Source organism: Perca fluviatilis, chromosome 11 (assembly GCF_010015445.1).
Source record: "Perca fluviatilis chromosome 11, GENO_Pfluv_1.0, whole genome shotgun sequence".
Lineage (NCBI taxonomy): Eukaryota > Metazoa > Chordata > Actinopteri > Perciformes > Percidae > Perca > Perca fluviatilis.
In genome coordinates, this window is record NC_053122.1 from 38,030,812 (window position 1) to 38,054,723 (window position 23,912).

General features: G+C 41.0%; 1 protein-coding gene across 2 annotated transcripts in view; it reads left to right on the forward strand.

Annotated features, from left to right (window-relative positions):
• Window positions 1-8,269: 8,269 nt before the first annotated feature.
• LOC120569077 (cyclin-Y-like) overlaps window positions 8,270-23,912 on the forward strand; it is a 59,166-nt gene continuing 43,523 nt past the window's right edge. For both annotated transcript variants that reach the window (XM_039816922.1, XM_039816923.1), the window contains exon 1: window positions 8,270-8,719. In XM_039816922.1, the coding sequence (XP_039672856.1) occupies window positions 8,566-8,719 (154 nt within the window). In that variant the 5' untranslated portion in view covers window positions 8,270-8,565. The remainder of the gene's footprint in view (window positions 8,720-23,912) is intronic.

Genomic DNA, 23,912 nt, shown 5'->3' on the forward strand with positions numbered 1-23,912 from the left:
AAAACAGCCTATATATCATAGTGTATAGCCTTTGTTTATACGTATGACCCCATAAGTTTGACCTCTTACTATTTCCTAAAATGTTTTTGTGTTTTGCAGCTTTGGGCCACCAAATTACAACTGTCTAGTTGGCAAGCCAACTAATCATAGGAATGATTGCCATTCATTTATTTTTAAGATTAGATAAGATAGGAGCCACTGGGGAAATTCCTGTGCTACAGCAGCTCAAAAGAAAAAAAAATGTACACACATCAGAATAACACAAATTGGGGGATGCCAGCCTGGCTAACATCCTCTTCTCCCCCACCTCCTCTATGGTGTCCAGAGGGCCGACCAGAACAGAACTAGCCCTCGTCACCAGTCTGTTTAGCCTTTTCCTGTGGTTATAGTTATAGTATGCCTATGAGATTTTATGAGATAGTTTGAGGGTTATAGTTATAGTATGGCTTTTTTTATTGAAAAAGCCCTATTTTTTGAAAACCTTCCCCAATACATGATTTATTAACTCTCTAAAACTCTGACCGTAAAGCTTTAGTGTGTAACTTTTTTTTGTGATAAACTTTTTATTGAACAATTTAAACATTACAAACAGTGTCATTGCCTTGTCATTAAATAATTATAGTGAGAAAGGGAGAGAAAAAGTAATATATATATAGACAAAAAAAAAAATGCATATGCACATATACATACACACACACACACACATATATATATATATATATATATATATATATATATATATACACACACATATATATATATATACACACATATATATATATATAACACACACACACACACACACACACAAACACACACACACACACACACACACACACACATATATATATATATACACACACACACACACACATACACACACACACGCACATGCAATAAATAGAAAAATAATTTAAAGGATAGACATTTTCAGACCCTCTCGTTGCATTAGATGACAGAGTCTTACAGTCACAGCATAATTCACAGTAACACCTTATATGCAAGCAAGCAATGTCATATCGGAAAGAGAACGGATAAGAGCGTCCCAGGCCTGCACAGTAGATGCTTGCGCTCTATGTATGACAGCCAATAATCTTTCTAAAAGAGCAATGTCTCTGAAATGATTTAGCCATTCTTTTGCCGACGGGATGTCCGTGGAAAACCATGAGTGTATTATGGACTTCTTAGCGGCAGTCCTGCAAATATAACTTTCCTCTGTGCCAATCTGGTATTGCCACTAAGAACGGAGTCATCATTGAATAGAAGTAGGGGGAGGTGCATAGGAATGGGAAATCCTAAGATATTTTCAAGGCACCTATGCACTTTGGACCAGAGGCCAGACACAGAGGGACATTCCCAAAACACATGAAGATATGTGCCAACAATGTTCTGATCACATTTTGTACAGTTGGGATCATCTGCCAGTTTCATTGTAAAGCGTCTATACGGTGTGGCATAGCATTTATGCACAAATTTATAATGAATAAGCTGATGTGCTGGATTTTTTGACGAGATAGGTATGTTGGTCCAAATATTGTCCCAGTCCAGATCGCAACCCCGACCCTCAAGTTCATGGTTCCAAGAACTGATTACTCCCAAAGGTTTAAAATTTTGAGAGAGTAGGTCATTGTAGATACTGGACACTAATCCAGTACAGGATGCCCGAGAGGAAATCCAAGAGTCCAACGGATGAGAGGGTAAATGTGAATCCCATGGAACTCCATGGGCACGGATTGCAGATCTCAACTGGAGATACAAGAACCAAGGAAACCCAGGTAGAGAATAACGTTCTTTAAGCTCTTGGAGTGAAATCAAACCATTTCTGTCATATAGATCTTGGAGAATGTGAATTCCTCCAGAAGCCCAACTGTCATTAAAATAGGGACCAGAATGCTGTAATAAATTGTAGTTATACCAAACAGGAGAGCAGTCACATAGCTTTACTTTACAACCCATATGTCTCTGGACAGCAAACCAAATTTTTAAGGAGTTGCCTATGATTGGCCCAAACTTTCTACACACAGATCTAGGTTTCAACCCACAAAATAGTATGTCTATCATCCTGTGTGGTTTTACCATCTCTTCCTCTATTTGACGCCAGGGTGTGACAACATTCTCATTGCACCAAATTGTCAGTTGCTTTATTTGAAATGACCAGTAGTATAACTTAAAGTCAGGTACTGCTAAGCCTCCAGAGTGTTTTGGTCGCTGTAACGTGCGTAGGCGAATACGAGCTCTTTTATCATTCCATATGAATTTAGTGGTCAGGGACTGTAGTTCATCAAAGTACTTAGGTGGTGGAGGCATAGGGATCACAGAAAACAGAAAATTCAGTCGGCCGACTACGTTCATTTTCAGTATCGCAATTCTGCCTTGCAGTGACACCTTGAGATCAGACCACCTCTGAATGTCCGATACAATCTCCGTTTTAAGTTTATTGTAATTTGCATGTGATATATCTGAGAAATTGGTTATAACTATACCTAGATATGTAAATGCAGTGTTATGCCACTGAACATGTTGAATGACTGTTAAGGTGAGGTTTTTAGCAGGGGCATTTAAAGGAATGAGGAGGGATTTATCCCAATTAATTTTATAACCAGAAAATAAACTGAACTGCGTGAAGACTTTGAGTATTTGAGGTAGAGACTCAGAGATATTAGTAAAAAAAAGTAAAACATCGTCCGCGTAAAGCGTAATTTTATGTTGTGTACCTTGTACACTGATGGGTGAAATGTGCGGGTCCAATCTAATTGTCTGAGCTAGCGGTTCAAGTGACAAAGCAAAAAGGAGCGGAGACAGTGGGCAGCCTTGCCGAGTTCCACGCTGCAGGGGGAATGTTTTAGACACAATATTATTTGTCTGTACGACTGCACAAGGATTGGTGTATAGTGTTTTGATCATTGATATAAATCTTTCGCCAAATCCGAAATTCTCCAGAACCTGCCACAAATATATCCAGCTCACTCGATCAAAGGCTTTTAGCGCATCCAAGCTGAATATAGCTGCAGGGTGTGTATCTGATTCTGATGCATGTAGTATATGAAAAAGGCATCGGATATTGTCTGATGCAAGTCTCCCCTTTAAAAACCCAGTTTGGTCACAATGAATTAATTTACCTAATCATGGCTCCAGTCTTCTGACTAACACCTTGGAAAACAGCTTTAGTTCTGTTGTAATAAGTGATATCGGCCTGTAACTACTGCATCTCAACGGTGGTTTATCTTTCTTTAGCAGGACTGATATAAGAGATGTATTTTGGTCACGATGGAAGGAACCAGTATCTAAAGCATAGTTAAGAGAGTTTAAGAGCAGTGGCCCAACGATATCCCACAGTTCCAAAAACAACTCTGGAGGCAGCCTATCAAGGCCAGGCGATTTCCCTTTTTGCATTGAGCTTAATGCCTCTTTAAGTTCTAAAAGAGTAAATGGTGTTTCAAGGGACTCTGCATCATTGTCAGCCAGTGATGGTAATTCAAGTTCCGACAGATACAATTTAAGGGCAGCCAAGTCAGGAGCGGGGTCCGCCGTATAGAGATGAGAATAAAATTCTGCAAAAGTATTATTTATTTCAACTGGGTCATACGTTACAGGTTACATGTTTGGATTGCACTAATAGTAGAGAATGATTCATTTTGTTTTAATTTGGCAGCTAAAAGCTTGCTCGATCTTTCACTCTGATCATAATACGTGAGTCTCGTACAATGAATTAAAAACTCAGCTTTAGCCTTGAGCAGATTGTTCAATTCAAATTTCAGGCCCGAAAGAGCTGAATGATTTTGTTCAGAGAACTGCCGCTTTAGGTGAGATTCCAAAGTTTGTATCTCATCCTCTAATTGCGTAACCCTGCGCCTCCTGGTCGCCTTCAAATGGGAGGAAAATGAGAAGGCCTCTCCCCTTATAAAGCACTTAGTCGTTTCCCAAAGTATTTGGGGTGAGGCCGCTGTCTCCGAATTAATTTAGAAAAATATTTTAAGATTATTTCTCAGTCTTTCCAAGAATTCTACATTCTGGAGTAATGTTGTATTGAAACGCCATCTGTGTGTACCTTTACTGTGGGTCGTTAGGAATTTAAAGGTATATACCACAGGGGCATGATCGGAGATTACAATAGGAAGGATATCAGTGGAATCGATACATTGATTCAGGGAAGCGGAAATGAACATGTAATCAATTCTTGAGTATGTCTTGTGTCTGGCTGAGAAAAAAGTATAATTCTTAACTAAAGGGTTCCTTAAGCGCCATGGATCGATAATATTAAGCTCAGAAATAAAGGTGTTGATCCCACGAGGGGAGTCCTGGCTTGGACTTACAGTCATAGATTTGTCTAAGTTTATGTCACACACCTGGTTAAAGTCACCCCCAACTATAAGATGATGACCTGGAGAGTCCAAGAGAGTATTAGAAATTTAACTTAAGAAGTTTGGGTCATGGATGTTTGGGCCATATATCGATGCAAGACAGATTTGTATACTGTTAATTGTAACACAGACGTAAGTCAGTCTGCCGATGTCATCCCTGCCCGATATTTCCACCTTCAACCCTAACTTCCTACTATAAAATAGCCACTCCCTTTGTCCTATTTGTCGCAGAAGAGTGAGCAACACACTTATAAAACCTATTCTGAAACCTATGAATATCAGTTGATTTCAGATGTGTTTCTTGGATCAGGGCAATGGAAATCCCTTTACGTTTAAGGAATTCTAGGCATTTGGTGCGCTTTACTGGTGAGTTTAGGCCACGACATTATATTAATGGAATTATTCATATTATAGCTTGTGCCATTTTATCAACTGGAGGATATCATATGTAGGTCTACACAAAATGTCGCTCCTCAAATATAAAATATGCAAACCAGAGAAAAACTTATAACAGTCTGTACATAAATGGCAAGGCTTTGGCAACAAACAGAACAATTACAAAAAAACATTCCATCCGCAAGAGATGATAAATGGTCTCTTAGGATGGAGAATAAAATTAAATAAAAAGGCTTTCTCATCAACTAACTGTGGCTCTCAACAGTGATACACGTCCCCTGTCCGAGTCCGTATAGGTATCAGAAACTTTAACTGTAACCTAATAACCATTCATTTGTAAAGCAAAATTGGGTTCTAATCAAGTTCTCTCCTCAGAATCAGTCTACATTCGTCAGAATTGAATTCCTAAAGTAATTTACTCAGTATTAAGAGGTAGCCTAATAAATTATACTCTTTCAAGTAAACTGAGATCAGATATTCAGAGCAGTCGAGAGGGGAATAAGCAGCGTGAAACCTTAAGTAACCTGCTGTTCGGGTCAAGTTGGAGCGGGAAAAGTATCCGCCGAGGGTCCCTCGTCATCCGGTGTGGTGGAGAAAGAGACGCGGGGGTATCGGCTTCACTGGATGCTAAGCAAGGGCTCCGGTCGAGCATGGCCATAAATGTCTCCGCATCCGCCACCCTTTCGAAATAGTGCAGCGAGCCGTTGTGTCTAACCTTCAGGGTTGCTGGATATCTCAGGAACGGTCGCAGACCTCTGTTGGCAAGCTGTTTTCTCACCGCATCAAAGGCTTTTCTCCTCTGCGCGGTATCGTTGCTGTAATCAGGAAAAAACAGCAACCTGGATGCCAATGTCCGCCCCTCGCTGGATATCTGGTGTGTAGGCGCGGCCGAAAGGGCTCTGGCTCCGTTGAGAATTTTCTCCCTGTCCTGGTAACGAAGTAGCCGGAAGATGAGTGTCCGCGGTCGGCCGGTCCTGTCCTGGGTGGTGAATATACGGTGAGCCCGTTGAATTTCAATCTTCTCCCCGGCCAGGGAGGGGATCCACATGGGCAAGTTATCTTGCAAAAATCGGATGGCATTTTCACCCTCTGCTGACTCTGGCAGGCTGACAAGTCGGAGATTAAACCTCCGTGATCTGTCCTCCATCTCAGCGACTTTCTGACGGAGGTTCAGTAGCTCCTTCTGGAGATCACCCACATCGTGTTTCACCGCTCTGATGTTAGCCGATGTAGCATCTAGCCTCCCCTGCAGCTTTCTACCGGCCTCGGCTTGCCGTGTAATATCCTCGCTGAGTTTGTTTACTGCCGAGTTGGAGGCTTCAATCATAGCTTTCAGGGCTTGGATTTCACCGGCAAGTATTTCCTCGACTGCCTGTCTCACAGCCAACTTAACTTTTCCAGTTAGCCTTTCTTCTTGCTCACGGATTGCTAACAAGATGGCTGCGTTTGAATCATCCTCCGGTTCTTGTCCCGAAACTTTCTTTTTGCTCGCTGTCTCGTCCGTAGACGATTTATTCTCCCGCTCGACATTTTGTAGCGAAACTTAGACGTCATTTAAACTAGAATAGTTTCTGAATTGCAGGATATTTTGTATATTATCGGACTTTTGAGACGGAGCTCAGAACTACACGCGCATCTTGTCAGGCAGCCACCGGAAGTCCCTAGTGTGTAACTTTTTGATATTAATAAACATCTGTTACATTCAAGCCATTACCAGATGAGTTGCTACAAAGCTAATTAAGACTATCAGCTCCACACAACTCTCTCTGGATTTCTCAGTAGGACTATGTTCAGAAGATTGGGGCGTCCGGGGACTTTACCACGCAGAAACTCCAGTGAAGATAATGACTTCTTCTGAAGAGTCAATCATGTTTTTTTTAATCCTCCGTGTCCTCCTTGGCTACTAGCAACTGTGTGGGGGAGGGGTACGTGCGCAGAAGGCTTGTATCATGTGGACGCGCCGACAGTTTTGTTGTCATTACTTTGAATTCCTCACGGGGGAGACAGAAACTACACACTATAGCTTTTTTTTTAAGATTATTTCTTTTTGGCCTTCTAGGCTTTTATTTGTGACAGGACAGCGACTTGAAAGGGGAGAGAGAGGGGGAATGACATGCAGCAAAGGGCCGCAGGTCGGAATCCAACCCACTGCTGCTGTGTCCAAGACTGAGCCTCTGCATATGGACATGCGCTCTACCAGGTGAGCTACCCAGTCAGGAAACGTTTTATTTTTTTTCGGGATTTGCAGCCCTCCCAGTCCCTACATGCCTCCCTATTGCCCTGACATTTCTCCCTACATGATGCGTCTCCTCGGCAGCAGTGCGCACCGCGCACAGAGACACACATAGAGAGGCAGACAGGCAGGCAGACAGACAGGCAGGCAGAGAGGCAGCAGTCCCTTCCAGCTCCTACCCCAGAAAGTTTTTCTTGGCTTGTGTGGAGGTGAGTGGTGATGAACAAAAGACTAAGCAGCCAGTGCCTCGAGTTTACAGCTAATTAGCCAAAAGACAAAACAAATAGTTAAAGGACTATTCCGGCGCAAAATTAACCTAGGGGTTAATAACACATGGGTACAGAGTCGACCGTTCTCTGGGACATGTTTTCATGCTAATCAAAAAGAAATCTCTATTTCTAAACCACTAACAAGGTTCAAAATAGCACCACACTTCCACGGTAGCACAATGAAGGTCCCTACAGACAGTTTATTAAAAATACAGTTTATAAAGACAGTACCGTTCATGTATACAGGCGGGCGCCATCTTGGGAAAACAGTCACGATCAGTCGAGTGACGAACGCCGTGCAATGTGAGCTGAACTGTCACGTAAAAACAGATATACAGTAATTCATGCATTTCCATGTAATTAGATTTCACAAACGTAATTCCTATCGACCCAATGGGAAACCACGGACCATGGGAGAGTTCAAGTGACAGTTCAGCTCACTTGGTCGTCGTAGCGACGCCGTAGGAAACTGCCGTGACCTAACGCGACACACACGCAGAACGTGGAAGGTGTGTTGTTTTTGATTCTCGGCATGTGGCTGTTTACCAGAAGACCCATTTAGTTTCAAAAGAAGCTGGAGGCAGCAAACCATCACTGGTTAAACTATTTAAAAATGGCGGGTTTGTTCAGGACACCCCCGTCTGTCGCTAGCAATGATGAGGCAGTGATTAGTGACTATTCTCTCCGACCAATCAGTAGTATGCAGGTTTTCACGTCAGCTTTTGGTATCACCTCAGCTCGCTGGGAACCTTGACGGAGGTGGTACTAAAACTTCTATTTATTAAACAATCGCGTGAGGTAGGCCTAAATTAGAAAAATTGGTAAGGAGTTGTGTTAATATATTTAATGTTTTGTTTAAATTTAATTAAAAAATTTTTTTAACTATTAGGCCGTTTTTCCCTTGAGCCCCTGCCGCCCAAAATGTCTCTGCACGTCCCTGCACACACACACACACACACACACACACACGCGCGCGCGCGCCACTGAGCCTGGGGCAGGATGCGTCCCGCTTTACGATGCTTGGGATAGCGGTGGCAGGTCGGCCCGTTCACTAGGCTACATCGGCTCCTGCCGGTGAAAAGGACATATTCATCCGTGGCTTTGACAGCCTCTCCGTGGACACCGACTGTTGACAGGCTCCATGGGCGCTGCTCTATCCGTGCACTACGCGCTCTGGTGATCTATGGTGACCGGCTCGCCTCGGTGGAGTTGGTGACCCGTCGTTTTTTTAAGTTTCTATTTGAGCGGAAAGGATTGTTAACGCAACCCCACCCGTGCCTCTGGGATCGAGGAAGGCAGGTGAAAGATGGGGAGCACGATCTCTTGCTGCGTGTCTGCCAGCCCCAAGCTCCGCAGAAACACCCACTCCAGGCTGGAGTCGTACCCGCAGGAGTCCGAGCTGGGCAGGGAGGAGACGGGATGCAACCTGCAGCACATCAGCGACAGGGAGAACGTCGACGGTAAGAATGATCAGTGTTCAGGCTGTCACCATGATATGGGACATAATAAGAAAGCAAACACAGTGATAAAGTTATATGGTGTTTGATTACTTATAGAAGTATTAGGCTACTACAGTACAACAAATAGGGATTATTATACTTTAACTCTACATGACAAATCCAACCAAACGATATAAAACACGACATGATTGAGACACAGAGAGAGAGGCTACTGCATGTCATTTAGTAGGAATAACATTAGAGACAAAACGAAACACCACTGAAATATTATAGGAATTGCTAGTGATGCTGTATGGTTTCTAAATACAATAGAATGTAATAATAATAGCATTAAATGCAACACAATTCTAGAAATTGTCTTTAACTCACCAAAACATTAAGAGTGAGTATTGAAGCTGAATCTGGAGGGCAAATAGTTAGAGCAACATAATATAATTTCAATTCAATTTTTCAATTTTACTTATAGTGTCAGATCCTAACAGAAGTTATCTCAGGACACTTTACATATAGACTAGGTCTAGACCACACTATAATTTACAGAGACCCAACAATTAACCCCAAGAGCAAGCATTTGGTGCAACAGTGGTGAAGAAAAACTTCCTTTTAACATAATTAAAATAATGAAAACTTAAACTCAACTTTGAATACTAGATACACTGTTAAGCCCTGGGAATATGATGATCATTTTTTTAATCTTGGATGATCCCTCCCTTGACCTCCTCTGATCTCTATTAAATCTGCACCTTTCTCATATCCTGGAGAAGTAGCTGCTGCCTCTGTTTACACTAAGCTCTCTGTAATATTGACTGACTGACAGAAATATAAATCAGCCATCAGCAGCCTACAGCCAGGCACATGGAAGAGTCGTGTGCCTTTTCACTGCCATGTGTCCTTACAGAGCGATATGGAGCTGCAGACAACATCCTGTTCATGAGGGCAGACTTTCTTTGTGCTGTTCTTTGTTTTCAGCCTGTGCATGAAAGAAACTGCAACTATGGAGCGCAGCCCCCCTCCATTGACACATGCTAATATGCATTACAATCGACCCATTCACACTGGAAAGTGTCTACTCAATGGGCTGCTTATTTTCAGCCAACAGCCAACCATTACATATAAATGAATTTTCTCAGAAACTGTATACGACCCATTTATTTTTCTCCAGAAATTGTACAGACTCTCACAGGCCAGCATGATACACCATCAGAAAGTCTTCCTATATATCAGGCCAATACTTATTGCACACATACAGTATTTTGTCTTAGATCTTATCATGAGACTGTAGGCTGCTAAAAAAACTAGACAACATATAAAGTAACATCAAATATATATATCTCTAAGGTGTCAGATGTTTTAAAGGTCCACTGTGTAGGAATTTCTCCCATCTAGCGGTGAAATTGTATTTTGCATTCAAACGAATAGTGCTCTCTACCGCCTCACTTTTTCAAATGCGTGTTGCCACTACGGTAGCTGTTGTGTACCAAGAAGCTATGACAACGTGTCTTCCAATCTTCGCTTTTTTGGCGACGAGGATTCGTTCTCCTGTGGCTCGGCATAAGTATGATCCTCCATTATGAACTAAAGGGCAGTGATGAGCGCCTCTCACTGATCTCCTCCGTTTCAGCTGGTTTCAGTCACGTGACGCTGGCTCTGAACGAAAACGCGTTGTGGAGGTAGGCTAGCGCTGTATGTCCCTCTCAGCCAGTTTTTCAAAATGGCGGAACGACATGGAAGCCTCCTTGGACTTGCCCGTCCAATGTAAATACAGATAAGAAATTCTTCGCTTACGAGGATAAGTCAGATCATTGGCAAAGGTAATTTTACACCAATGAGGACATATTTATGAATGAAGACATTGGGCCTCATTCACCAACCGTTCTTACGAAGAAATGTGTTCTTAACCCTCATGCCCTCCTTAAAAAAACTTACTCTCGACACCTTCGAGGCAAAAATGTCCACACAAAAAAACTGTTATTAAATCATCATATATCAATATTTTTTTCTGCTTTTTTTTCATAAATCACTTAAACAACTTGTAACCTAATCAAAACTACCAAACATTCAATCATTTTCAGGATTTTAACCCTTTAAATGCCAGTTTATGTATTTGAAGTATTTCATTTTTTATTACAAAAAACACAAAAAATGATTTTTTTTCCATATAATGAATAATATCTAGATTTGGCTTTGGTGGGGATTAGAGGCTTGGATATGTCAAAGATAAGCAACAAAATTAATTTGATTGCATTAGTATTTTTTACATAGTTCCAGATACTCCCTTTCGACACCTTCGAGGCAAAAATGTACATGTCCAAAAAACAGTTATTAAATCATCATATATCAATATTTTTTTCTGCTTTTTTTCATAAATCACTTAAACAACTTCTAAATTGCTCGAAACTACCAAACATTTAATCATTTTCTGGATTTTAACCCTTTAAATGCCAGTTTTAAATCTTTGAAGTAACAATTATTTATGAAAAACCCAACAAAACATTAATTATTTTCCATAAAATAAATCATAGGGGAATGGGGCTTTGGTGGTGATTAGAGGCTTGGATATGTCAAAGATAAGCAACAAAACTTATTTGATTGCATTAGTATTTTTTATGTAGTTCCAGATATTCCCTTTGGACACCTTCGAGGCAAAAATGGCCCCATTGACTTCCATTATAACCACATGTTTTGATCTCACTGCCTTTACAGTATAAAACCATGCATTCTGTAATGTCAGCATTTCATTTGGAAGAAAACTAGTCATATTTGACATTTTTACAGTATTTCACCAGATTCAACCATTTTGCCCTTGTAGGCCGATGCATGAAATTATAGTTATATTATGGAGCTCTGTGTGTGTGTGTGTGTGTGTGTGTGTGTGTTTGTGTGTGTGTGTGTGTGTGTGTGTGTTTGTGTGTGTGTGTGTGTGTGTGTGTGTGTGTGTGTGTGTGTGTGTGTGTGTGTGTGAGTTTGCGTGAACCTGTAAGCAAGCAATGATCATTTTAGGGCTGAAAAAAGGCATCTTTTGAAGGATGCATTTCATGTGTCTTTGAAGACGTGCTTGAATAAAAACATTGTCTCCTGCATTTGCTGTAAACTGGCGCTTATAATTTCAAATGGTTTGTGGGACATGGTGGCCCTGAAGACTGGTCTCCCACTATGGACATCCCACAGGCTCCGGGTGGATTCCCCTTTGGACCAGTACACACCAGCCAAGTGTGAAGTCCCATGTATGTTAAAATCTCTTGAGCATCCACATCACTCCATCCTGAGATTGAACACCTCCCGTGTAGGTTTGTCATTTCCTGAATCAGCTGATCATGTCAGGAGTGAAGAAAAGGTGGAAAGAGGATGCCACATCATGGATTCTTGATATGGCATATCTCGTGGGCTCTGGCATCATGCCGGTCGGTGCTTGAATGTTGCGCAGCGTCTCTGTATTAGATGGAGACCAGACTTGCCAATTCTTCACTGTCCATTCAATGTTAGGATGGACAGGATCTTCAGTGTCCTCTCCACTTTCAGAGGAAGGGTTAGAGGCACTCACAGAGTTGGAGGACTCCAGTGACCATTTTGTCAGACTCCAGAAACTTGTGTCATCTTCAGATGAGTCCTGCAGTTGGCTGGAAGATAAAGGCTCCTTCTCTTTGCTCCAGGTCTTTCTCCTTCTCTAGAGCCAGGTGCATAAACACACTAATAGTTGTTTCTGTTTACAACAAATGCAGGAGACAATGTTTTTATTCAAGCACGTCTTGAAAGACACATGAAATGCATCCTTCAAAAGAAGCCCTTTTTTCACCCAGATTTACACAAACTCTCTCTCACACACAGACACGCATGCATGCACACACACACACACACACACACACACACACACACACACACACACACACACACACACACACACACACACACACACACACACAGCTCCATAATATAACTGGCAAAAGTAAGGTGCGCTTTTTCACCACTAAAATTATCATTGTTTGTTTACAGATTTACACAAACTCTCTCTCACACACAGACATGCATACATGCACACACACACACACACACACACACACACACACACACACACACACACACACACACACACACACACACACACAGACACGCACACACCCACCCACACACACACAAATATACATATATACACAGACACACACACACAGACACACACACACACACATATACACACACACACACACACACACACACACACACACACACACACACACACACACACACACACACACACACAGAGCTCCATAATATAACTATAATTTCATGCATCGGCCTACAAGGGCAAAATGGTTGAATCTGGTGAAATACTGTAAAAATGTCAAATATGACTAGTTTTCTTCCAAATGAAATGCTGACATTACAGAATGCATGGTTTTATACTGTAAAGGCAGTGAGATCAAAACATGTGGTTATAATGGAAGTCAATGGGGCCATTTTTGCCTCGAAGGTGTCCAAAGGGAGTATCTGGAATTACATAAAAAATACTAATGCAATCAAATAAGTTTTGTTGCTTATCTTTGACATATCCAAGCCTCTAATCACCACCAAAGCCCCATCTACATATTATTCATTATATGGGAAAAAAAATCATTTTTTGTGTTTTTTTTTATAAAAAATGACATATTTCAAATACATAAACTGGCATTTAAAGGGTTAAAATCCTGAAAATGATTGAATGTTTGGTGGTTTTGATTAGGTTAGAAGTTGTTTAAGTGATTCATGAAAAAAAAGCAGAAAAAAATATTGATATATGATGATTTAATAACAGTTTTTGTGTGCGTGGACATTTTTGCCTCGAAGGTGTCCAGAGGGTACAAAATGAATCATTTAAGTATAAAAGACATGTAAGAGTAAAAAACACTGGATTTAAAAAATTTGACTGAAAAGAAGGATTCCTACAAAATTTCATGCCATAAGAAGTAACACAGCAAAAATGATCACAAAATGAAAAAAAAAAACTTGAGAAAAATGTACAAAAATGACCGAAGAGGGCATGAGGGTTAAACCCTTCTTACGAACTTTTTACGAAGATTTTGGCATTCACTAATGTTTTCTTAACTTGGATTTGTTCTTAGCTAAGAACAAAATCTACAAACACTGAAAAGCACTCTTACGCACATTTGAGTGATGACAATTTGCTCCAAATGATTGGTTACTGCATTTTATTTAATTCTACAGTCGTTTACAATGATAGTATTGTACTGTAATGTATTTCTGATCATTTGTTGAAAAAGAAATCATTATGCAAAAAAACACTAACACTGCAATTTACATTAGCAGTTAATCTGATTAAATCCTGCGTTATTTGGTGATTGGTCGCTATTTATAGGGCCAAAATCCAGTGGTAGAATGTAACAAAGTACAAATTCTTCGTAACTGTACTTAAGTAAATTTTTCACGTGTCTGTACTTTACTTAAGTAGACTCAATAGTGCATAGCCTACTTTTGACTTTTACTTTGTTACATTTTGCAGCAATTATCTATACTTTCTACTACTTTCTACATTTTCTGATCAGTTTCCCCCCTGCCAAAACGTCTTCCTGACCGTCACATGTTTTTCTCACCAGTGAAGTTTTGTTGCCGTAGATACTGTATATATGGGGCACCGCCGATCCAAGCCGGCTCCGGTGCTCCAGAGACCGGGCACAGCGCCGCTGACCCTCGGTAATACAGCCTCCGGTAAAAGTGAAAATGAAAATGTTTGTTTTTTATTATTCCCGTTTTTAAATCATAGTTGCCATCTATTTCTCTCCACAGCGTCGTTTACTCCTCCGCCAGGCTGCGTAAGACGCATTCATATCTTATTTATTTGGCTGGACCTCTTCACATCTCCCCATTTGCGCTGCTTCACACACTTTATTTGCTTACTTGCATGGTTAAAGAAAATAAAATACATCCATGAATAAAACCAACCGCATTCCGATTCTAACAACATATTTCCGTTTTATGCTGGTTAGGATAGGAACTTTTTTTTAAAAGCCAGGCCTTGTTTGTGGTAGTGGACACCTTCTACTTTTACTAAAGTAAATATGTCTCTGGTTATTTGTACTTTTATTTAAGTACTGAGATTCAGTACTGGCATGCGCTTTCAGTTACGAAGACGTGGGATTCATCAATCCTAAGAACACAGGTGCGAACAAATCTGCTGTTTAAGAACACGTCAGGAATCCGACGTAGACTTTTCTTAGGAACCTTCTTAAGAACATATTTAAGAGAAAACTTAGGAAGATATTGGTGAATGAGGCCCATTGATTTTAGCTACTAAAATACTTAAAACACTACACAGTGTACCTTTAAGGTCTGCTAATCAGTGGGTTGCAACTTTGATGACTAGTCAGTCAAAGGAAAGGTTGGTATATAAATAAAGCTGCACGCGGATAAACTTATAAATATCTTCTTTCGGAGGGTAAAGATAAATGTAAACATCTTCCGATCTATTTATTCCACTGTAGTTGCTAAGACATCATCCCTGTAGAAGTCTGTAGTCAGATAATCAATTAGTCTACTATTGTGCACCATTCCAAGTTCAAAACGAGCATATTCAGCGTCAGCGTAGTTATTTACTCCTTAAAAGGTAAGGTTCTTCATTTGTCATGTGCATAACAATAACAGAAGTAGTCGTTGGCAATTAAAATCTTAGTATGCTTGAAACGAACGCTCAAAATGTGTTGTCTGGCCACATCTAAAGGTAATAATAGTGTTTCTACCTGTTCTAAATGTCCTGGCAGTGTGAAGATCCTGCTGACGATCTGGCTGCATCCTACTGCCTCCCTGATCTCTTTTCAATTCATTTGTACAAATGGAAATGATGGGAACACTTTCGAACACTTTCTGCGATGGTGTTGCTATTCAGTAAAGCGACTGAAGTAGATGTTTCAAAACAGAAAGCTTGAGAGAGAAGTTCATCGCTACAAATGGCTAAAGTGGGTGTGATTGTCTTGTTGTTTGTTAGGTGTAAAAAACGAAATCTGGCCCAGTCACAGGGAATCCTCTCAAAACAGAAGGTTTTATGGGTCTGGAAGGATGGTATTTAGTAACAAAACTTTACAAATGTACTTGTCAGTAGTAGAAAAAGAAGAAGTGAACATTGGCAGCCTGTTCTCATGAACCATTCGTTCAAAAACTACAAAAAGGTAAGCACTGTAATTCGTAAGCGTTCCACATTTTCGCTGTATGCACCCCGATGACTGCTGCTGTATAAGGTAAGAGGTTGGAACGGAGTGCGCTTCCCGGGGAATACAAAAGACTTTCACCCAGGAAATGTGTGTTCCTTGGGAGTGCTTTAAACCAAACCACAATCTTATTCCTAAACTTAACTTGTCATTTTGGTGCCTAAACTTAACTTTCGTGGCTGCATAACGGTCACTTTTTGTCTCCTAAACTTAACCCTTATGTACGCCGAAACGACCGACAGCTCACGGTGCCCTGTACCTGGCGCACAGTCACCTATTCTCGGGTTAACTGAACCACCAACTACCGCTAATACGACGGAGCACCATGTGGAGCATCTACTAGCTACTAACTCCCGCAGATATGACCGAGCTGTGGCGGGGGTCTGTCGCGGGCTTCACGAAGCTCTGTAGCAGCTTAAACAGATAGCAACTGCCGCTCGGCGTCATGGAGCTCGTAGCCGGCTACTATAGCCGACGTCACGTGATCAGCCGGCTGTCTCCTAGTTTCGTACGAAATCTTACGTTTTTGTGTGCATAAAATTTTGTACTATATGATACGGAACCATTCATGAGAATGCATTGACATTGGAGACTGTCTTGCTCTCCTTTAGTGCCAATTACACATGAATAAATACTATTAGGGCTCATGGTAGTTGGTGCACTTTGCTGTACAGTGGGAAGCCTTCCACTCTTCACTATTCAAACTGAGTGGATCCCATTAATTGCAATGTCAGCATGCTGAAAGACCGGCTTTTTATTGATCAGTCATTTCCTCTTGAAAACTTGAGGAGTCTATGCCACTTACATGCTGTGTGCCATTTGTTATTGCTACTAACTGGAGTGCTTTGTATTATGGTGGGTGTTTATAATGTTATCATGGGTCCAGTATCCCTGGCAGGCCTGCTGTCGTATCATTGGCAACATAGAATAGCAGTGAAATATATTTTTTCTTGTTATAAATGTTTTGGATCATGACTTTAATGGGATGCATGCTGCCGGAGCGTGGAGCCAGATGCATCCTACCGGAGTAGAAAAAAGTGACATGAAGAAGATTCTAAAACAGATTCTTGGCGGTCGACCAACGCTTCCTGACGGGGGATAAAGACGCCCCGTGTTGAGAGGCCGTCTGTCTCGGTGGTGAGGTGACTGAAACCGGAGCGTGCCTAATGTGTTGGCTCTATTGTGAGTTCACAGACAGTATGATGGAGATTAGTGGGCTTCATTATGATCTGCACCATCAGAAAAAAGTATTTGCCTCCCAAAGAAAAGCCCAGAGAGGCAGCTGTGAGCCTGTGTTAGAGCAGATAGGAGAAGCCCCCAGGGACACATGATTGGCTAGAATTAATGGCTCAATTTAGAGTGTGACTGCTTTCAAAGACATCATCTGCTCCCAATTGAATGGACTGGCTTATGTGTGCTACAAAGTTAGTAACACTTATGTTGAATGGCACTGTGATGTAGTACAATTTGATTTTGAGCCCATTTGAAATTATAATTTTTTTTTACCAGAAATGGGTCCTCTACGTTCAACCCATTTAGTGGCAGCCACAGAGAGGTCGACAAGTGCCATGGCCAACGCAATTATAGGAGGAGATCCCTACGTGAATGCACAGGGGGTTATTTTTCAATTGATTTATTACTTAAAGGTCCAATATGTAATATTTGTACTGTAATAAATCCAAAAATGACACCAATGCCTCATCAGATATTAAGGAAACATGTTAAACTGAAATACTATCTTTTCTGACAACAATGCTAATTTCAGTATTTTTCTTTTTGAAATTTACATTCCGTGACGGAATTTCTGTTTATGTTTTGATCTGTGTGTTGTTATCAACGGCCCAGTTTGACAGCCAGGCCGGGTTGCCAGATATACCTGTAAAAACGTAAACCCAGCGCGCTACAGCTGTAACGGTAGTACAGCCATGAAAGCAGCAAACAAACGAACAGGATCAACGGAGATAGATTCTACCCGACCTAAAAAAAAGAAAACAGCATGTTTCTAACAGTTGCGTGACCAGAGACGTAACAACCCCCTGGTAAATATTGGAGATGTATTTGAAAGATGGAGACAGCTTAGAGCCCAAAAGGACGCAGAATTGGCTTATTTCCTCCTGAACCGGTAAGCATTAGCTTCAGGCTAATTTATCACAGCTACTAGGGGCATTTTTTGTCATTTCAACATTTGTGTACTCACATTGAATTATATAGCTAGAGTACCGGAGTTGGTTACTTGCAAAAACAATTGAGACAGTAAAGTGATCCCGACTGGTCCTGGCTAACGCTGCCTTGCTAACCCTGCTTACTGCTAACGTTACCGGGGGACCAGGCAAGCCCATGGCTGTTTACAGCATGTAGCCTCTTCAGCGGCTGGAGCCGACAACGGTGAGTTATTTTAAGCCACGAGAGGGGGCTGTAAATCGGAAAGAGAGGACTGTGAGTTTGCAGTGTGTTTAGCGATTGTTGCCGTAATTCTAAGCCAATGAAGTGTGTTCCGTCGGCAAGGTAGTGGTATATTTAGCGTTTCGTATTGTAATTCTAAGCCGAGGAAGTGTGCCTGACTGGCGTGTGGAGAGGACGGTGAGGTTGTTGTGTTTTTAGCGGTTCATACTGTAATTTTAAACCGAAAAAGTGTGTCTGTCAGTTGGTTACAGAGCTCCGAATGAGCACGGGCTTTTATGACTGTCAATATAGCCAGAATCTAACGTTAGCTACGCTGTGCTGTGGAGTAATGTCTGGCTATGTGAGACTAGCATCTAACGTTAGCTACTCTGCTGTGCTGTGAAGTAATGTCTGGCTATGTGAGAAAAGCGTTTAGCAACATTGTTGTGAATGCTGCGGTCTCAGCCTGGCAACCCCCGTGAACTTCGAGTCTGGGCAGGAGGGGGCGGGGGAAACGACTCTCCAGTATTTTGAATTTGTACTGCAGTAACTATTTTAACCGCTAGCTGCCAGTATTTCACACAATATTACATATTGCACCTTTAAAGCTTTAGTGCATTACTTTTTGATATTAATGAACGTCCGTTACATTCAAGCCATTGCCAAATGATTTGCTACAAAGCTAATTAAGACTATCAGCTCCACACAACTCTCTCTGGATTTCTCAGTAGGACTATGTTCAGAAGATTGGGGCGTCCGGTGACTTTACCACGCAGAAACTCCAGTGAAGATAATGACCTCTTCGATCATGTTTTTTTAATCCTCCGTGTCCTCTCCTTGACTACTAGCAACTACATGTGGGAGGTTGGTGGCGCGCAATCACGGAAGGCTTGTAGCATGTGTATCACGCGCAGTGTTGTTGTCATTGCTTATTACCTATATTCCTCATGGGGGAGACCGAAACTACACACTATAGCTTTAAGTTCATAAAATATAATTAAATAATAAAAAAAAGGAAATCCCTCTCAAAAATAACCAAAACCATGGCCACAGAGCTAATTTCGACTCAACAACTTTGAAAGACTCTTTCCTCGGCAGTCAGGAAACAAGCTACAATGTAAGTTAATGGTTAATAGTTAATAAATTGTGCAGCTTGTCTTTACCTTCACAAAAGTGCTCGTTTTGCCACTGACAGGCTCAGATTATTATTCTAACTCTATGTTTTTGTGTGTTTTGCTAATGCATAATTTCGAACAAACCGTTGAAAGCATGCAAACACTATCAACAATCTACCAACAATAGATTCAATTCTTCAATTCAATTTTATTTATAGTATTAATTCATAACAAGAGTTATCTCAAGACACTTTACAGATGGAGTAGGTCTAGACCACACTCTAATTTACAAAGACCCAACAATTCCAGTAATTCCCCCAAGAGCAAGCATTTAGTGCGACAGTGGTGAGGAAAACCTCCCTCTCAGGAAGAAACCTGGGACAGACCCAGGCTCTTGTTAGGCGGTGTCTGACGGTGCCGGTTGGGGGTGTGATGCACAGTGGCAATAATAGTCACAATAAAGATAATGGATCGGTTACTAGAAATAGTAGTTGTAGTAGTTCATTGCATAGATTTTCCCTTCAACGTGAAAAAAGGATCTCCAGACTCATAATACAAAGTAATACGCAGTGTATCACCAGAGGTAGTGGTGAATTGAACTTATACTATATCTAAAATAATTTTGTAGACATAACAATGGATTTTGCCACTAAATGTTGGTGTTAACGTTTTTTTTTCTTCTACAATTTCACTTTCTACCCGGCAGAGGCTGATTTACCAAGGGATCCTTTAAAAGGTGGTAATTATCTACTTTACAGTTGATTATTACCTGATATTTAATCCGGCAAATCGCGGAGCTGAGGTTTTACAATAACTGACGGACAAACGAGCAGTAGAGTAGTAACGCTACGAGGCAAAGAGTCAGCCGCTATTAACTTCATGCTTCAAGCACACTGCTATCGCCACGAGTGACCGCTTTATTCGGCTCGTTTTCTGTGAACTATGTGGCGACGTTAAGGTGGAGTTAGCATGCTAACATTAGCTAACTAACACCGACTGGTTGGCTTGCTGGTTCTGCCATGCTTTTATGCTGCATCGCTTACAGAGAATGAGCTGAACAGCTAGCTAGCAGTCCGTCCGACGTTAGCAGTCCGCTGACCAGCTGCCGTGGGATCGAAAGTTAGCGGTCCGCTGACCCACTGCCGCTGGGTCTAACGTTAGCGGTCTGCTTCCCCCGGATTGTGGGGAAAAAAAATTGTTTCAAATCGGTAACATAGACGTAATGAGTGGCACATAACGTTAAGTAACATGGCATTTTATTTTGTTTTATTTGAGTTTTAACTTGTCCAGTGGGGCAAGTACATTTCTCTTCCACTTGCCCTACAAAAAATCCACTTGTCCCGGACAAGCGGACAAGCCTTAATGCACTAGACTCCATGTAAATAGCAGTCATTTTAGCATCGTAAAATACACTTCATGTAAAGTCAACAGAAACAAAATAAAACTATGAAAAGCCGTTTTAGGTCGTCTTTCCACTTTTCCAACCATCACAACTCTAGTTTTGGTTGAAATAAACACATACTTTACCAATTTACATGTGAAAATATGTTGGCTCTATACATGCTGAAAGTATTGTTTATTTAATTGGAGTCTGGTGGGTTTAGCGCTAGCGATTTCAGAGCTGTTTCTGGTCAAACAAAAAGGTCTTACATAGGTTTAAAAAAGGCCTAGCTCTGTAGGGATCATTTCCATAATGTCAGACACTTCTAAGCCTATCGGTGGCAAAAACTGCACTTTTAGTGGACCAAATCACAAAACAGAAAGGTCTTAAATAGGTTTTAAAAAGGTATATCTATGTAGGGATCCTTTCCATAATGTTGTTAGACACTTTGAATAATAATCTGAGCCTTTCAGTGGCAAAATAAAGCACTTTTAATGGACGAAATTGACGATGCACATTTGGTTACAGCCTGGTCTGCGGCTGCTGCTCACAGCGTTCTCGCTTAATACTGGACCAATTTCAAAATAGGGTCCAGGTTCAAAAACCTGAAATTGCCCTTTAAACCTGACAGTTTATTTTGACTAAACCATTAATTGTCAGCCATATTCGTTCTGCTGATGCCATTTTCATATTGAAGCTAGTTAGATAGCTGGGAGAAGTTAACTTAATGCTTCTTATGTCACTTAAAGAAATGTGCCTTTTGTGTTTTTTTAGTAAGACAACTTGACAAACAACCTGTACAACTGCCAAATGTGTCACAGTTTCTGCCATTGGAAAAATTGTAGAATTTGTAATTTGTTGTTTTCCTTGCCTGGACATGTCATCAAAAAGGTGCATTCCAGTAGTTCTGGTACTTGATTTTCAAGAGATCTTTGAGATAATGACCTCGTTGAGTAAAGTATGTGTTGTGTTGTTGGTATGGGAATTTGTTAATAATCCTTGTGTTGTCCATCGGGTCACTGGGACCCGAAGGACCACACAAGGGTTAATGAAGGAAAACTTGACCTGCAACATCACTCTCAGACAGACACCATACTCTACCTCGACAGATGTTTTCGCACCACTCCTTCATAGCAGACAGTTGTGTATTTCAGTGTGGACTGTTATGTCACAATTGGAGTCCTGAAATGAGCTCCCAGCACCCTCTGTTTTTTAAGAACAGATAATCACTTCACTACATAACCCCATCATTTGAATGGCCTGGGGCCTTGACGCATATCCAAAGCTAAACTGCTGGATAGAGTTTCAGAAAAGAGCTTAGTATGGGAGAATTAAGGATTTTGCTGTTTTGCATGGCTCTCATATTTCCATTGAGAGTTGCAGTTATGTTGGAGAGAGATTCTGTCAGCATGTGTAGTCATCCTTTGGAGCTTTCTGGAGATCAGTGCCTTGGTGAAGATCTTAAAGATGGTCACATTTTTGTCACATGCTGTCTTACTAAATATTTGAATAATGCCGTTGCAACAAATATTTGGGCAGTGTGGATATGAGATATACTGTAGATAAAGTTTCATGTTTCAAGTTTATTTAATTTATATAGCACTTTAAAAGCAAACCAGTTTGCACAAAAGTGTTTCACAAAGACAAAAAACATATGTACACCAGCAAAAAAGTGCTCTCTATTGGAGTGCATTCACAGCAATTCAGAAAGTCAGAAAATACCAGTTTTCCTCTGCAATCAGTTTATTTAAAGAGATACAAAGATACAAATTTCTTTCTTTTTTTTAAATACTTTTCCTTTATTTAGAACAACTGAAGAGAGACAGTAAAGTGTGGGAGAGAGAGGGGGGATGACATGCAGCAAAGGGCCCCAGGTCAGATTCAAACCCAGGCCACTGGCATGCACTATAGCATGATTTATGCTTCTGCATTAAACGGGAGTTTAGCAGTAAACTTTCTGCCGCTAGGGGTCTCTCAACCAAAACAATGGATGGTAAACACGGACTTGTAGGGAGTTGTAGTTTTTAGTGTTAAATACCTTCACTGGTTAGAATGCATCTGTTCACGGATGAGTTTACCCATTCAAGTTTATTCACGTTATGTTTAGTAACGTTTATTCATATTATTCTAATAAAATAGCTGCAGTTTCCCCAACATAATTATGTTTTTCTTGATTCGATTTTTATTGTTAGCTGACCAGTTAGCTAGTGAGCCAGCAACCTAACATTAGCCAGCAGCTAAAACACTAAATATTTCACATTTCAATTAGAGATGGCCCGATACCATTTTTTGCTTCCCGATATCGATTCTGATACCTGAACCTGCGTATCGGCTGATACCGAGGATCCGATACCAGTTTGTCATATATTTTATTATATTTTAACAACTGTATACTATTCTCCCTGTATGGATGTGATATTATTTCTATCTTTATTGTCGGTCTGGCTCAGGTTAAACTCTTTGTGAAACATGAACAAACAAACAATGAATGCCACAGAACTGGTATTGTTATAGGAACATCACTAATATCAATGTTACCTTTTGGAGGGTGTCAACACCGGGCGGACGGGGTTTGTTGTAACACTAGCTAGCTAGTAGGGGTGGTACGGTTCACAAAACCCACGGTTTGGTTCGTATCATGGTTTTAGGGTCACGGTTTTCGGTTCTGTACGGTTATTGTTATTTTTTCTTTTAATCTTTAACACTCCAGAATATACTTCAGCATATGATATATAGCTAAAATTAGCATATTGAATGCATGTTGCACAATACATGCACACAGTGGCAGTTCTATATATTGTTTTATTTCATCATAGGTTCCCACACACCAGACTATAAACGATGCTGGCGCATCCTCCAACTCCGGGCAGCCTCTCTCCCACTTGACATTTCTGCACGTGACGTGACGTGACCTGCAGCAGCAGCAGCGGCACCCCACTCCACTTGAGGATCGGACGGCTCGGTGTCCCTCAAAATCTGACGAAAATCTTTTAAACTGACCTTTGTCGATCTGAAATGAAGACAGATTCAGCAACTGCATGGCCTATTTCTCGCTTAAAATGTTTTCAGAAACACTTAACCCACCTTATTTCGGGTTAATTTAGCTAACCGTAAAGACAGCTAAA